Source organism: Carassius carassius, chromosome 41 (assembly GCF_963082965.1).
Source record: "Carassius carassius chromosome 41, fCarCar2.1, whole genome shotgun sequence".
Classification (NCBI taxonomy): domain Eukaryota; kingdom Metazoa; phylum Chordata; class Actinopteri; order Cypriniformes; family Cyprinidae; genus Carassius; species Carassius carassius.
Window position 1 is genome coordinate 2,620,576 of NC_081795.1, and position 12,019 is coordinate 2,632,594.

The 12,019-nt window shown below is 42.3% G+C and overlaps 1 protein-coding gene and 1 long non-coding RNA gene across 2 annotated transcripts; both read left to right on the forward strand.

Annotated features, from left to right (window-relative positions):
* The first annotated feature begins 796 nt into the window (after positions 1-796).
* Positions 797-1,942, forward strand: LOC132123445 (uncharacterized). Its single transcript, XR_009426512.1, has 3 exons — positions 797-860; positions 976-1,098; positions 1,271-1,942. It is a non-coding gene; the product is annotated as an uncharacterized LOC132123445 (long non-coding RNA).
* A 6,364-nt stretch (positions 1,943-8,306) lies between these two features.
* On the forward strand, positions 8,307-11,798 carry LOC132123440 (uncharacterized). The gene is made up of 3 exons (XM_059534053.1): positions 8,307-8,427; positions 10,765-10,886; positions 11,045-11,798. The coding sequence occupies exons 1-3, from the start codon at positions 8,425-8,427 to the stop codon at positions 11,649-11,651; spliced, it is 732 nt and encodes a 243-aa protein (XP_059390036.1). The 5' UTR covers positions 8,307-8,424; the 3' UTR covers positions 11,652-11,798.
* Positions 11,799-12,019: the final 221 nt, after the last annotated feature.

Genomic DNA, 12,019 nt, shown 5'->3' on the forward strand with positions numbered 1-12,019 from the left:
ATCTTTGAAAAATAATACAAATGACAAAAAAAAAGAATTTTTTTTTTTAAGGGAAAACAAAATATTAAAATAAAAACATGCAATAAAATATAAATAAAAACTATAACTGTATGTCTATTATTACTGTGGTGATTAGAATTAATTTAACATAAAAACAGCTGAATTTAGCACACGGGTGTGATCTCTCACACATCTGTCTGCAGTCACAGCTAACGCTTCACTCTTTCCAGGATGATTCACGTCTCTGTTCGTCCTCCGCTGATCAATCGCTTCACCTGTGCCCTAGCCAACTATTTGATGCTATTTTATGTCACTCTTTCTCTCTCTCTTTCTCTCAGAAGCTTCTTTTGAGCCTCTGTCTTGCCCTGTACGTGCCAACCTTCAAACAGAGTCCTCTACTTCACCCTGCTCCATCATCTGAGGGGTCAAAGTGCAAAGTTCACAGGTCCGGCACATGTTGATCACACAGACAGACAGATAAAATTAAAACCACAGTCTGATCTGTTTTTCATCTGATCCTCAAACATGTGTCTTGACTCGATTGCGCTCACATAACAGAGAAACACAAGTTTGTGCATCAGCTCACTGCGTAACATTTTCACACTGATATGGACAAACCTCCAGAAATTAATGTATGGATGGAAGAATAGATAGAAATAAAATAACAGGAAAATAAAGAAATAAATGACTTGATTAAAAACAAATATAGATCATTTATAATAACATTTTTGTATTACTTTTTTAGGGCTGGTGCAGAATAAATCTACTTTCTCTTTCACTTCATTCGTTCTTTACCTGAAACAAGAAACAGCATTGTTCAGTCACATACGAGATTCATATCATACATACAGTTTTTGGGAGTAGGTTTATTTCACTTTGGGTTTGTAGGAGTTTTTTTCTGATGAACTATGCACATTGGATTTATAGATTCATTTATTTTTTCTCTGTGTGTTTGTGTATGTGTTGTGATTTTAGAAGTTCAGTATGTTTCTGAGTGGACTCCTGCTGCTCTTTCTGCTTCCTGATTGGACAGAAAGTGCTGGTTGAGACTGTGGACATCAGTACTCTAGCACGTATTATTGATTTCTTCGAGCAAAAGTGAGTCCGTCTCCATTTTCTATTAAAAAATTAACATCTCAAGTTAATGCTTAAATCAAAAGTTAGCAAAGAGGAAGTCGTCACAAGAAACTGAGAGAAACCGTTTGTCAAACGGTCATGAATTTAAAACATGGGAGTGTGTCATGTACTGATCCTGTTGACTGTTTTCCAGCTATAAGAGAGTCGATGGAGATAAACATCCTCGTCAGTATGCTACGGCCATCAACGTGCCAAAGAATCAGTGTCAGCAGAACTTCATTCCTTCACAGAACAGCTTCCTGACTCAAGAGGATGCTGCAAATGTGAAAAATGCTATTACTGATGACACTAAGGCACTTTACCAAGGTGCAGAACTCATCGCTGCAGGAACCAAAAAGGTTGTGATTAAAAAGAAGAATTACAACATTCATTCAGAGTCTCTTCTGCTGAATCCTGCTGACAACTCAGCCATGACCAAACTATTAAATAAAAGAAAAGACGGCTGCTCGGTTTTCTACACATTTGAATCTCCCTGTGTTGACTCGTGTCTGAATGCGTCAAGGGACCACAACATTTTAAAAGGCATGGAGAACTGGAAAAAACACAGAGGAATTAAAGCTTTTGTTTTTAAGAATATCTGGAAGCGTGACCTTGAAAAAAATCTTTCGACTATATTAAAGCAGATCGTGGCTCATGTTCCTCTCTACCGCTGTGTGAGAGAGAATCAGTGTTATGCTTGTAAAGGGGAAGGAAACACCCCCATAGACGCACACTGTCTGCCTCCAAAAAAGACCAGAGATGAATTGTAAAAGTTCTGTGAGTCTGTATTAAGATCTGCTGTCTTTTGTGCTATTGATTTTGAAAATCAGTATGGAAAGATGAACTACTAAATGCATTTAAAAATGAATCATGATTCTTACAAGAACAAATAAAATATTTCCGCTTGGTAAACACTTGGTTTCCATTTCCATTTATTGATTTATCCAGATGCTTTTTTACCCTTTTATTATAGAGTAGGCTAGGGGCTGCAGTAATGCACATAAACACACCCACAGTTCACAAAAAAAACAAAAAAACAATTCCAAATCAAAAGTCAAAGAAAGCATATGGTGTAAGCTGAAGATCATGATGGGGTGGTGCTAGCGCAGTGGATAAGACACACGTCTTTGGTGTGAGAGACCCGGGTTCAAATCCACTGTGAGACACCAATGTGTCCCTGACCAAGACACTTAACCCCTAGTTGCTCCAGAGGTGTGTGACCTCTGACATATATAGCAATTGTAAGTCGCTTTGGATAAAAGCGTCAGCTAAGTGAATAAATGTATGTATAAATGTATGATACACTCTTACTGAACGGCATCAGGTTTGCAGACAGCTTCATCAAATGCCTGAAAGACTGTTCAAACGAAGGCTTTTCTTAACTTAAGGGTATTGTTGCAGCCAGGCCCTGGAAATACTGCTGATTATTGAGACTGAAAGACAGTTGTTGTATTTCATGGACATGACTATGTGATTTCAAAATAATTTGAGAATAATTTTTGGACAGATGCAAACACAAAAACCTTGAAGCGGGTAATTATGAGGGCATTATGATGCGCTAACTTAATAAAGACTATGTTTAGATAATTTTAAGCTTATTTCATTTCTGTTCTGTTTCTATTGTGGATTGCTAACTTTTTCACATATGAAGTGTTGTGCACCTTTGTACACAGAATGACAACACAGCAAAACAAAAGCACTGCAAAGTCAAATTAAAATGTTAAATGCAATAATTTGATATTGCTGTAAATGTAATTGTCTGTATTATTGTATAAAAGTATTTAGAGTTATATGAGAAATTAAAACCAGAACATTATTAATTTGATAGATAATTAATGCCCTTGGTATTAACTAGCCAAGAATTCAGTCAAGAGTGATCACACTAAATAAGTTAATGGTCTATCTAAACATTATTACAATATAATTCTAATTCCCAGTGACAAGTTTGAAAAATTATTGTACAACCACCAATTAGGTAGCTATGCAGTAGGTATGTAAATGACCACTGAAAGAAGAAAAAAAAGCAGTATGACACTTTTTTTTTTCAATTTCCATAATGACTCGATTCGTCGCTCTGTTGAGAATGTGTTGTGTGTTAACCGTAAACAAACTCTCATTTTTGGAACCAGCATATCTCAGTGAGAAGGTTAGGGTTAATCAACCGAGAGTTCAGGGTGTATGTGACGGTAAGTTAATGTTGCTTTCTGGAATACACCACAGCTGCTATCAACCAAAGGTTAAAAAAACAGCTTCTGTCAAATGTGTGCTCTTCAGTGAAACTCAAGGTAAATAAGAGCTATAGGGAAACATTGTCTTTGTGCTTATTTTTCAGTCACATTCAGTGGCCGGTTACATAAACTACTGCTTAAAAGTCATGTTTTTCAAGGCTGGATATAACTTTTAAAGTCAGACTGGTCTATTCTGAATCTGTCTTAACTTAGTGACTATGTTCATGCAACTGGCCCCAGTGTGTCACGTTTAGGTTTAAAGAAGTACAGAAAGATGAAGATCATGTTCAAAAATCTTCATCTAAAAATGCAATGATCCAACAAGCAGGCAAGCAAACTGTAGAGTGCATAAGGTGGAACTTAAATGCTCAATGGTGATGAATTAACGCTGTATCTCAATGTTCATACTATCCATCCTAAATAGTATGTAAGATTAGAATAAGTGTGTCCCACACCATAGTATATTGAAAAGAGTATGCCAGAAGTCCCCGGATGGGATACTATTTCAGGTCGATTTTAGAAGTGTGGATCCATGCACACACTAATGGCTAAAATCACCCACAATCCATTCTCAGCATGAAAGACCCATGATCAGCAGATCAATGAGCTGCTTCTTTTCTCTCCAGTACTGTAGGAAGTTAAATGAAATGAAATGTGGAGGACGTTAACGGTGAAGAGAAGATTGACTGGCCAGTTTACAGTGACAGGGTGCTACGTTTTGCACTTTGGACCAACGTAGTCAGGGTACGTTTTTATATGAGACTGGGTTGGTGGAACAGGTGTCCTTTAAAGACACAATTGTGTGACGTGATAGTATGTCCCAAAGCTTGCCTACTACACACTCAAAAGTGTGTACTTTTTCTTCACCAAAAGAGTACATATTTTAAGGGGGTAGTATAAGTAGACACATTGAGATGCAGGGTAAATGATGAGAAACTGTGAAGACTGAGTAAGTGAGTAAATTGGCGGGAAACCAGAACAAAGCAAACATGTGACTGAAAATAAACAAACTAAAAGTACATGAAAATGGGTTTAACAGAACACAACTGTGATACACTGGACTAGTGTGAAAATATGCATTCACTTAATATCCAGCTCCAAAATAAATCAAAGTGTTTATAATGTTGATTGCATATAAACAGTTGTTTTAATTTTGCCTTTTAACAAATCCAAAATTCCAATTGAATATTCCAATAGATAATATCTATGATCCCTCCTTGAACTGCCACCTTAACGTGGTGGAGGGGTTTGAGTACCCGAATGACCCTAGGAGCTATGTTGTCCGGGGCTATATGCTCCTGGTAGGGTCTCCCAAGGCAAACAGGTCCTAGGTGACGAGTCAGACTAAGAGCGGTTCAGAACCCCCTTATGAGAAGACTAAATCTAAGGACCGTGACGTCGCCCGGTATGGCGCAGCCGGGGCCCCACCCTGGAGCCAGGCCCGGGGTTGGGGCTCGTATGCGAGCGCCTGGTGGCCGGGCCTCTCCCCACGGGGTCCGGCCGGGCTCAGCCCGAAGGAGCGACGTGGGGCCGCCTTCCCGTGGGCTCACCACCTACAGGAGGGACCGTAAGGGGCCGGTGCTTAGACAATCGGGCGGCAGTCGAAGGCGGGGGCCTCGACAGCCCGATCCCTGGACACGGAAACTAGCTCTAGGGACGTGGAACGTCACCTCACTGGCGGGGAAGGAGCCCGAGATTGTGCGTGAGGTTGAGAGGTTCCGACTAGCGATAGTCGGGCTCACCTCTACGCACAGCTTGGGCTCTGGAACCACACTCCTCGAGAGAGGATGGACTCTTCACCACTCTGGAGTTGCCCATGGTGAGAGGCGGCGGGCTGGTGTGGGTTTGCTTATAGCCCTCCAGCTCAGCTGCCATGTGTTGGAGTTTACCCCGGTGAACGAGAGGGTCGCTTCCCTGCGCCTTCGGGTCGGGGATAGGTCTCTCACTGTCGTTTGTGCCTACGGGCCGAACGGCAGTGCAGAGTACCCGGCCTTCTTGGAGTCTCTGGGAGGGGTGCTGGAAAGTGCTCCGACTGGGGACTCCGTCGTTTTACTGGGGGAATTCAACGCCCACGTGGGCAACGACAGTGACACCTGGAGGGGCGTGATTGGGAGGAACGGCCCCCCTGATCTGAACCCGAGCGGTGTTCAGTTATTGGACTTCTGTGCTAGTTACAGCTTGTCCATAACGAACACCATGTTCAAGCATAAGGGTGTCCATCAGTACACGTGGCACCAGGACACCCTAGGCCGTAGGTCGATGATCGACTTTGTGGTCGTTTCATCCGACCTCCGGCCGTATGCCTTGGACATTCGGGTGAAGAGAGGGGCGGAGCTGTCAACCGATCACCACCTGGTGGTGAGTTGGATCCGATGGTGGGGGAGGAAGCTGGACAGACTCGGCAGACCAAACGTACTGTGAGGGTCTGCTGGGAACATTTGGCCGAGTCTCCTGTCAGAGAGATCTTCAACTCCCACCTCCGGCAGAGCTTCGACCGGATCCCGAGGGAGGCTGGAGATATTGAGTCCGAGTGGACCATGTTCTCCACCTCCATTGTCGAAGCGGCCGCTCGGAGCTGTGGCCGTAAGATTTCCGGTGCCTGTCGAGGTGGCAATCCCCGAACCCGGTGGTGGACACCGGAAGTAAGGGATGCCGTCAAGCTGAAGAAGGAGTCCTATCGGGCCTGGTTGGCTTGTGGGACTCCTGAGGCAGCTGACAGGTACCGGCAGGCCAAGCGGACTACAGCCCGGGTGGTTGTGGAGGCAAAAACTCGGGCCTGGGAGGAGTTCGGTGAGGCCATGGAGAAGGACTATCGGTCAGCCTCAAAGAGATTCTGGCAAACCGTCCGGCGCCTCAGGAGAGGGAAGCAGTGCCCTACCAACGCTGTTTACAGTAGAGGTGGGGAGCTGTTGACCTCAACTGGGGATGTCGTTGGACGGTGGAAGGAATACTTCGAGGATCTCCTCAATCCCGCTGTCATGTCTTCCATTGAGGAAGCAGAGGCTGAGGGCTCAGATGTGGACTCGTCCATCACCCAAGCTGAAGTCACCGAGGTAGTCAAGAAACTCCTCGGTGGCAAGGCACCGGGGGTGGATGAGATCCGCCCTGAGTACCTCAAGTCTCTGGATGTTGTGGGGCTGTCTTGGCTGACACGCCTCTGCAGCATCGCGTGGCAGTCGGGGACGGTGCCTCTGGGATGGCAGACCGGGGTGGTGGTCCCTCTTTTTAAGAAGGGGGACCGGAGGGTGTGTTCCAACTACAAGGGGATCACACTTCTCAGCCTCCCTGGGAAAGTCTATGCCAGGGTACTGGAGAGGAGAATCCGGCCGATAGTAGAACCTCGGATTCAGGAGGAACAGTGTGGTTTTCGTCCAGGCCGTGGAACACTGGACCAGCTCTATACCCTCTACAGGGTGCTGGAGGGTTCATGGGAGTTTGCCCAACCAGTCCACATGTGCTTTGTGGATTTGGAGAAGGCATTCGACTGTGTCCCTCGCAGCGGCCTGTGGAGGGTGCTCCGGGAGTATGGGGTCAGGGGCCCTTTGCTAAGGGCTATCCGGTCCCTGTACGACCGGAGCAGGAGCTTGGTTCGTATTGCCAGCAGTAAGTCAGACTTGTTCCCGGTGCGTGTTGGACTCCGGCAGGGCTGCCCTTTGTCGCCGGCTCTGTTCATGATTTTTATGGACAGAATTTCTAGGCGCAGCCAGGGGCCGGAGGGGGTCAGGTTTGGTGACAACACAATTTCGTCTCTGCTCTTTGCGGATGATGTTGTCGTGTTGGCCTCATCAAGCCAGGACCTTCAGCATGCACTGGGACGGTTTGCAGCCGAGTGTGAAGCGGCTGGGATGAGAATCAGCACCTCCAAATCCGAGGCCATGGTCCTCAGTCGGAAAAGGGTGGCTTGCCCACTTCAGGTTGGTGGAGAGTTCCTGCCTCAAGTGGAGGAGTTTAATTATCTTGGGGTCTTGTTCACGAGTGAGGGAAGGATGGAACGGGAGATTGACAGACAGATCGGTGCAGCTTCTGCAGTAATGCGGTCGATGTACCGGTCTGTCGTGGTGAAGAAAGAGCTGAGCCGCAAGGCGAAGCTCTCGATTTACCGGTCAATCTACGTTCCTACTCTCACCTATGGTCATGAGCTTTGGGTCATGACCGAAAGGACAAGATCCCGGATACAGGCGGCCGAAATGAGCTTTCTCCGCAGGGTGGCTGGGCGATCCCTTAGAGATAGGGTGAGAAGCTCAGTCACCCGGGAGGAGCTCAGAGTAGAGCCGCTGCTCCTCCACATCGAGAGGGGTCAGCTGAGGTGGCTCGGGCATCTGTTCCGGATGCCTCCTGGACGCCTTCCCGGGAAGGTGTTCCGGGCGCGTCCCACTGGGAGGAGACCCGGGGAAGACCTAGGACACGCTGGAGAGACTATGTCTCCCGGCTGGCCTGGGAACGCCTCGGTGTCCCCCCAGAAGAGCTGGAGGAAGTGTCTAGGGAGAGGGAAGTCTGGGGTTCTCTGCTTAGACTGCTGCCCCCGCGACCCGGCCCCGGATAAGCGGAAGAAGGTGGATGGATGGATGGATGGATGGATAATATCTATGAATAAAGTCTACTATTTTATTTGTAATTTAGTCATTATTTATTTATTAATCAATACTTAATTTTTTTTATTTTTTGAGTATTTTTTGTCATCATTGTTTTACTGTTTAGGTCTTGTTTAATAGCACCATCCACTAATTTCACGAATAGTTATGGTTATGGACCTTACTGTTTGTTCTGATTACCAAATTTTTCCATGTTTACATTTATCGTACAGAGTTCTGGCAGATTTCTCGATATGGAAGATAATTCTGCTGGATTTCCCGATATAGAAGATAAGAATGTTGACAGATTCTATCTGGACCTGGTTATCAGTTATCTTAAACAAAAGTGAGAAGCACACACACACACAAATCCCACCCACTCTGTTTGTCAATTATAAACCAGTCAGGTCTTTATATATGCCTCATTTCCTCTCAACCATCAGAAGAGAAACAAGAATACTTCAGCTCTGAAAACAAGTGTCTTCTTCCTCATAATTCAAGCAGTCGCAATGGTAAGTTTGAGTAACCTTTCTTTTCTGTTCTGTTTTTAAACTCTCTTGTCCCTGTAGGGACCATGTGCAACGGAACTGCTAACTGGTTTTTGCTAGTGAATCACTTGAATGGATTGATCGAAGTCATGAGTTTGAATCAATCAGAGCGGTTCCAGCATAAATTAGGTTTGTCTGTTCCTCACTTTTCCCATCTTCAGCTATGTTTACGCCATCATCAGTATGGCTCAGCTCACTACAGTAGTTTTATGAGATTAACTGAAATAAGCTAAAAAAGGTATGATGTTTACTAATACAATATACATATTTCCATTCCAAAGATAACACAAATCTATGAACATATTCAGGTGAGGTGAGGTAACCGGGTTACTGCTAACTAGTGTAAACACTTTAAAATTAAAATGATGAACTGCACCTCAAAATACATGTCAGATGGAAACATTGTGCATTATGATTGAGCTTGTAGCTTAATTCACCTTTTGTTTTTAAGCTTGACCACTGCAGTTCAGCTGGTGACAGTTCAATAAGAAATAAGTTGAAAGCATCCAGTCATCTCATACCATTGAAGTGAATGTTAGAACTAAATGTTTGAGAAATTATTGTTGTATCTGATTGCATTAGTCTATTTAGAGCGATAGTTGATGTAAAAAGAGCAAATGGGAGAAGGATAACAACAAAGTTAAAGAGGGTAAACTTTATAATTCAACTGAACTGTGCATGTGACTCTTCAGCTACCTTATGTTCTTACTCTGCCCATGCATTAAATGTGCATCCTTGAAAATGTGCGGTTTTCTAGTGTATTTACTATAACTTCTCAGGTAATATCAGTGATATGACCTATTTCAGATGCAAAATTACAACAATAGTGGTTGTATACACATATATCTAATTGTTAGGGACAATTTAGTAGTTGCTGGATATTGGCAGTTACATGATCTGAGCATCCCTATTAAATTGTATGTCCTTGATCTGCAAAGTTACATCTTTTTACTATTATGCAAAAAATAAAAAAGAACATTGCTGTGGTATAATTAGAGCACTGAATTATGTTCAGTTTCTTGCACAAATGCAAGTACCAGCAAATTGTTGGCTGTAGTTCGATTAATTGCCACCGGTGTCGCTAATAACAGTGGTTTCTGAATTCTGCATAGCCCCTTTAAAATAGATTAATTATTAGATTATATTAACATACATAACCAAAAAATATGTTGCCTCTAACACAAAAAAATGCTGATGACATTCTTTTATGGCTCTAACTTTAGAAGAAAAGTGCAACGATGACTACACAAACACTGACTTGACTCCTGTTAACTATCAGTTGCACTTTTTGAGAACAGACCTGAAAATTACATTTCCTACTAAAATTGTTATACATTGTGATTGCACTGGAGCACAGACTTAAAGTCGGTCTCTTTTTACAGAAAACGGATTATTACTTCGCAGAATATTGTAGAAGTGACAAACATTGTAAAAATGATATTGCAAAAAAAGTTATGGAAGTTTAAATTTATGAAAATATAAAATGTACATTTTTTTGTTTGGATGTAGTACCAAGCTTTTCCACTAGATGACCATCAAACCCTATTAGGAACCATATAAAGGTGTCTGCATTTCCAAATTTGGTTTGTGTAATATGAAACATGTTTTTCCATACTTTTTCTCAATAATTATGAAGTAGACATCACATTCAGAAGAATTAGGGGTCAGTATGGCAGTATTTGATTAAAATTCAACCTCTAAAAAAACAAATAAAAGACATGCGACGAGAACCTTAAACCAATGTTACAGTTCACGCTGCAGTAAAAACTGAGATTCTATTGCTTTTTTCTTTGTGTTCAAAACACTTTCAGACCTTTTTTTCAGTTTGCACTGATTTCTCATGATTTCATATGTGCATCACTATTTCAAAGATCAGATCTCGCTCTCTGACTCTGATGAGTACTCTTCTTGCAAATTAATAAATTACAGCTGCTTTGTAAAATATATATAAAAAAAATGGTCACCAAATATGAAAACTAGAGTCTTTAAGCTTTCAAACGATATATATATATTGAGAATAGAAAAGTAAGTAATTACTATTTTTTTTTATAAGAAGAGGGCTGTCTCAGAATAAATCTGTTTCTTATCACTCCTCCTTCTGTGGAGACTCACACAGCATCTCTGTGTTGATGCAACATGGTCAGTCACATTCAAGACTCAAGATTTACTAAGAGTAGTTTATGTAATATAGTTTTGTTTTTTAGGTCAATGGGTTTGGAGGAGCTTTCTGTTTCTGATGAACTATGCACATGTTATTTATGAACTTGTTTAGTCTTTCTGCGTGTGTGTTTTTTATTTTAGAAGTTCACAGTGTTTCTGAGTGGACTCCTGCTGCTCCTGCTTCTCGATTGGACAGAAAGCGTTGAAGGTGACAATGTGGATATCAATACTCTTGCACGTATTATAAACTTCATTGAGGAGAAGTAAGTCTGTTTTCTATTAAATCTAATAAAAATTAGAGTTAAAAGAGTTTCTTAAAGTAAGAAATGAGGATGTAGAGACACAAAGGGGAAGCAGAGAAATGAGAAGACAAGATGGATGTGTGTCTTTAGCTATTCTGATCCTGTTTACTGTTTTCCAGCTATAAGAGAGTCGATGGAGATAAACATCCTCGTCAGTATGCTACGGCAATCAACGTGCCAAAGAATCAGTGTCAACAGAACTTCATTCCTTCACAGAACAGCTTCCTGACTCAAGAGGATGCTGCAAATGTGAAAAATGCTATTACTGATGACACTAAGGCACTTTACCAAGGTGCAGAACTCATCGCTGCAGGAACTAAAAAGGTTGTAATCAGTAAAAAGAAGCAATACAACATGCATTCAGAGTCTCTTCTGCTGAATCCTGCTGACAACTCACCCATGGCCAAACTTTTGAATAAAAGAAAAGATGGCTGCTCTGTTTTCTTCTCATTTGAATCTCCCTGTCTCGATACGTGTCTGGATGCAACAGGCAGACACAGTATTTTAAGGGGCCTGGAGAACTGGAAAGAACACAGTGGAATCAAAGCTTTTGTCTTCAAGAATTTCTGGAAGTTTGACACTAAAAAAGATCTTCAGACCAAATTTGAACAGATCGTGGCTCATGTTCCTCTCTACCGCTGTGTGAGTGAGAATCAGTGTTATGCTTGTAAAGGTGAAGGAAACACCCCCATAGACGCACACTGTCTGCCTCCACAAGAAAACTAAGATTTATACAATAGCATTCATTTCTTGCAAATGTGATCTGTCCTTTTGTTTGGAAATTCATTATGCTTAGATGAGCTAGTAAAATGCATTCTAAAAATAATCTTGCTTCCTGCTTGAACAAATAAATATTTCTGTCTGTTTAGCAAACTTTGTGTGTGAATTTCATTTCAAGATGAGAGCACAGTAAGGCTCATAACACACGTCCGCGTGTCTCATAAGAGGTCAAAGGAAAGAAGACAGGAAGACCTCACAGATATAATGCAAAATGTGCAGATCTAAGGGTGTTTGTATTTACAGTGAAAAGAAAAATTCATAGAGAACAGCATTTAAAAAAAAATGCATGCACACACTATGGGGCATGTTAACAT

What these genes read in the sequence shown, in the direction of transcription:
- LOC132123440 (XM_059534053.1), top strand. An exon ending in ATAAACTTCATTGAGGAGAA is followed by an intron (nt 10,887 to 11,044) that starts GTAAGTCTGTTT and finishes ACTGTTTTCCAG; the next exon opens with CTATAAGAGAGTCGATGGAG.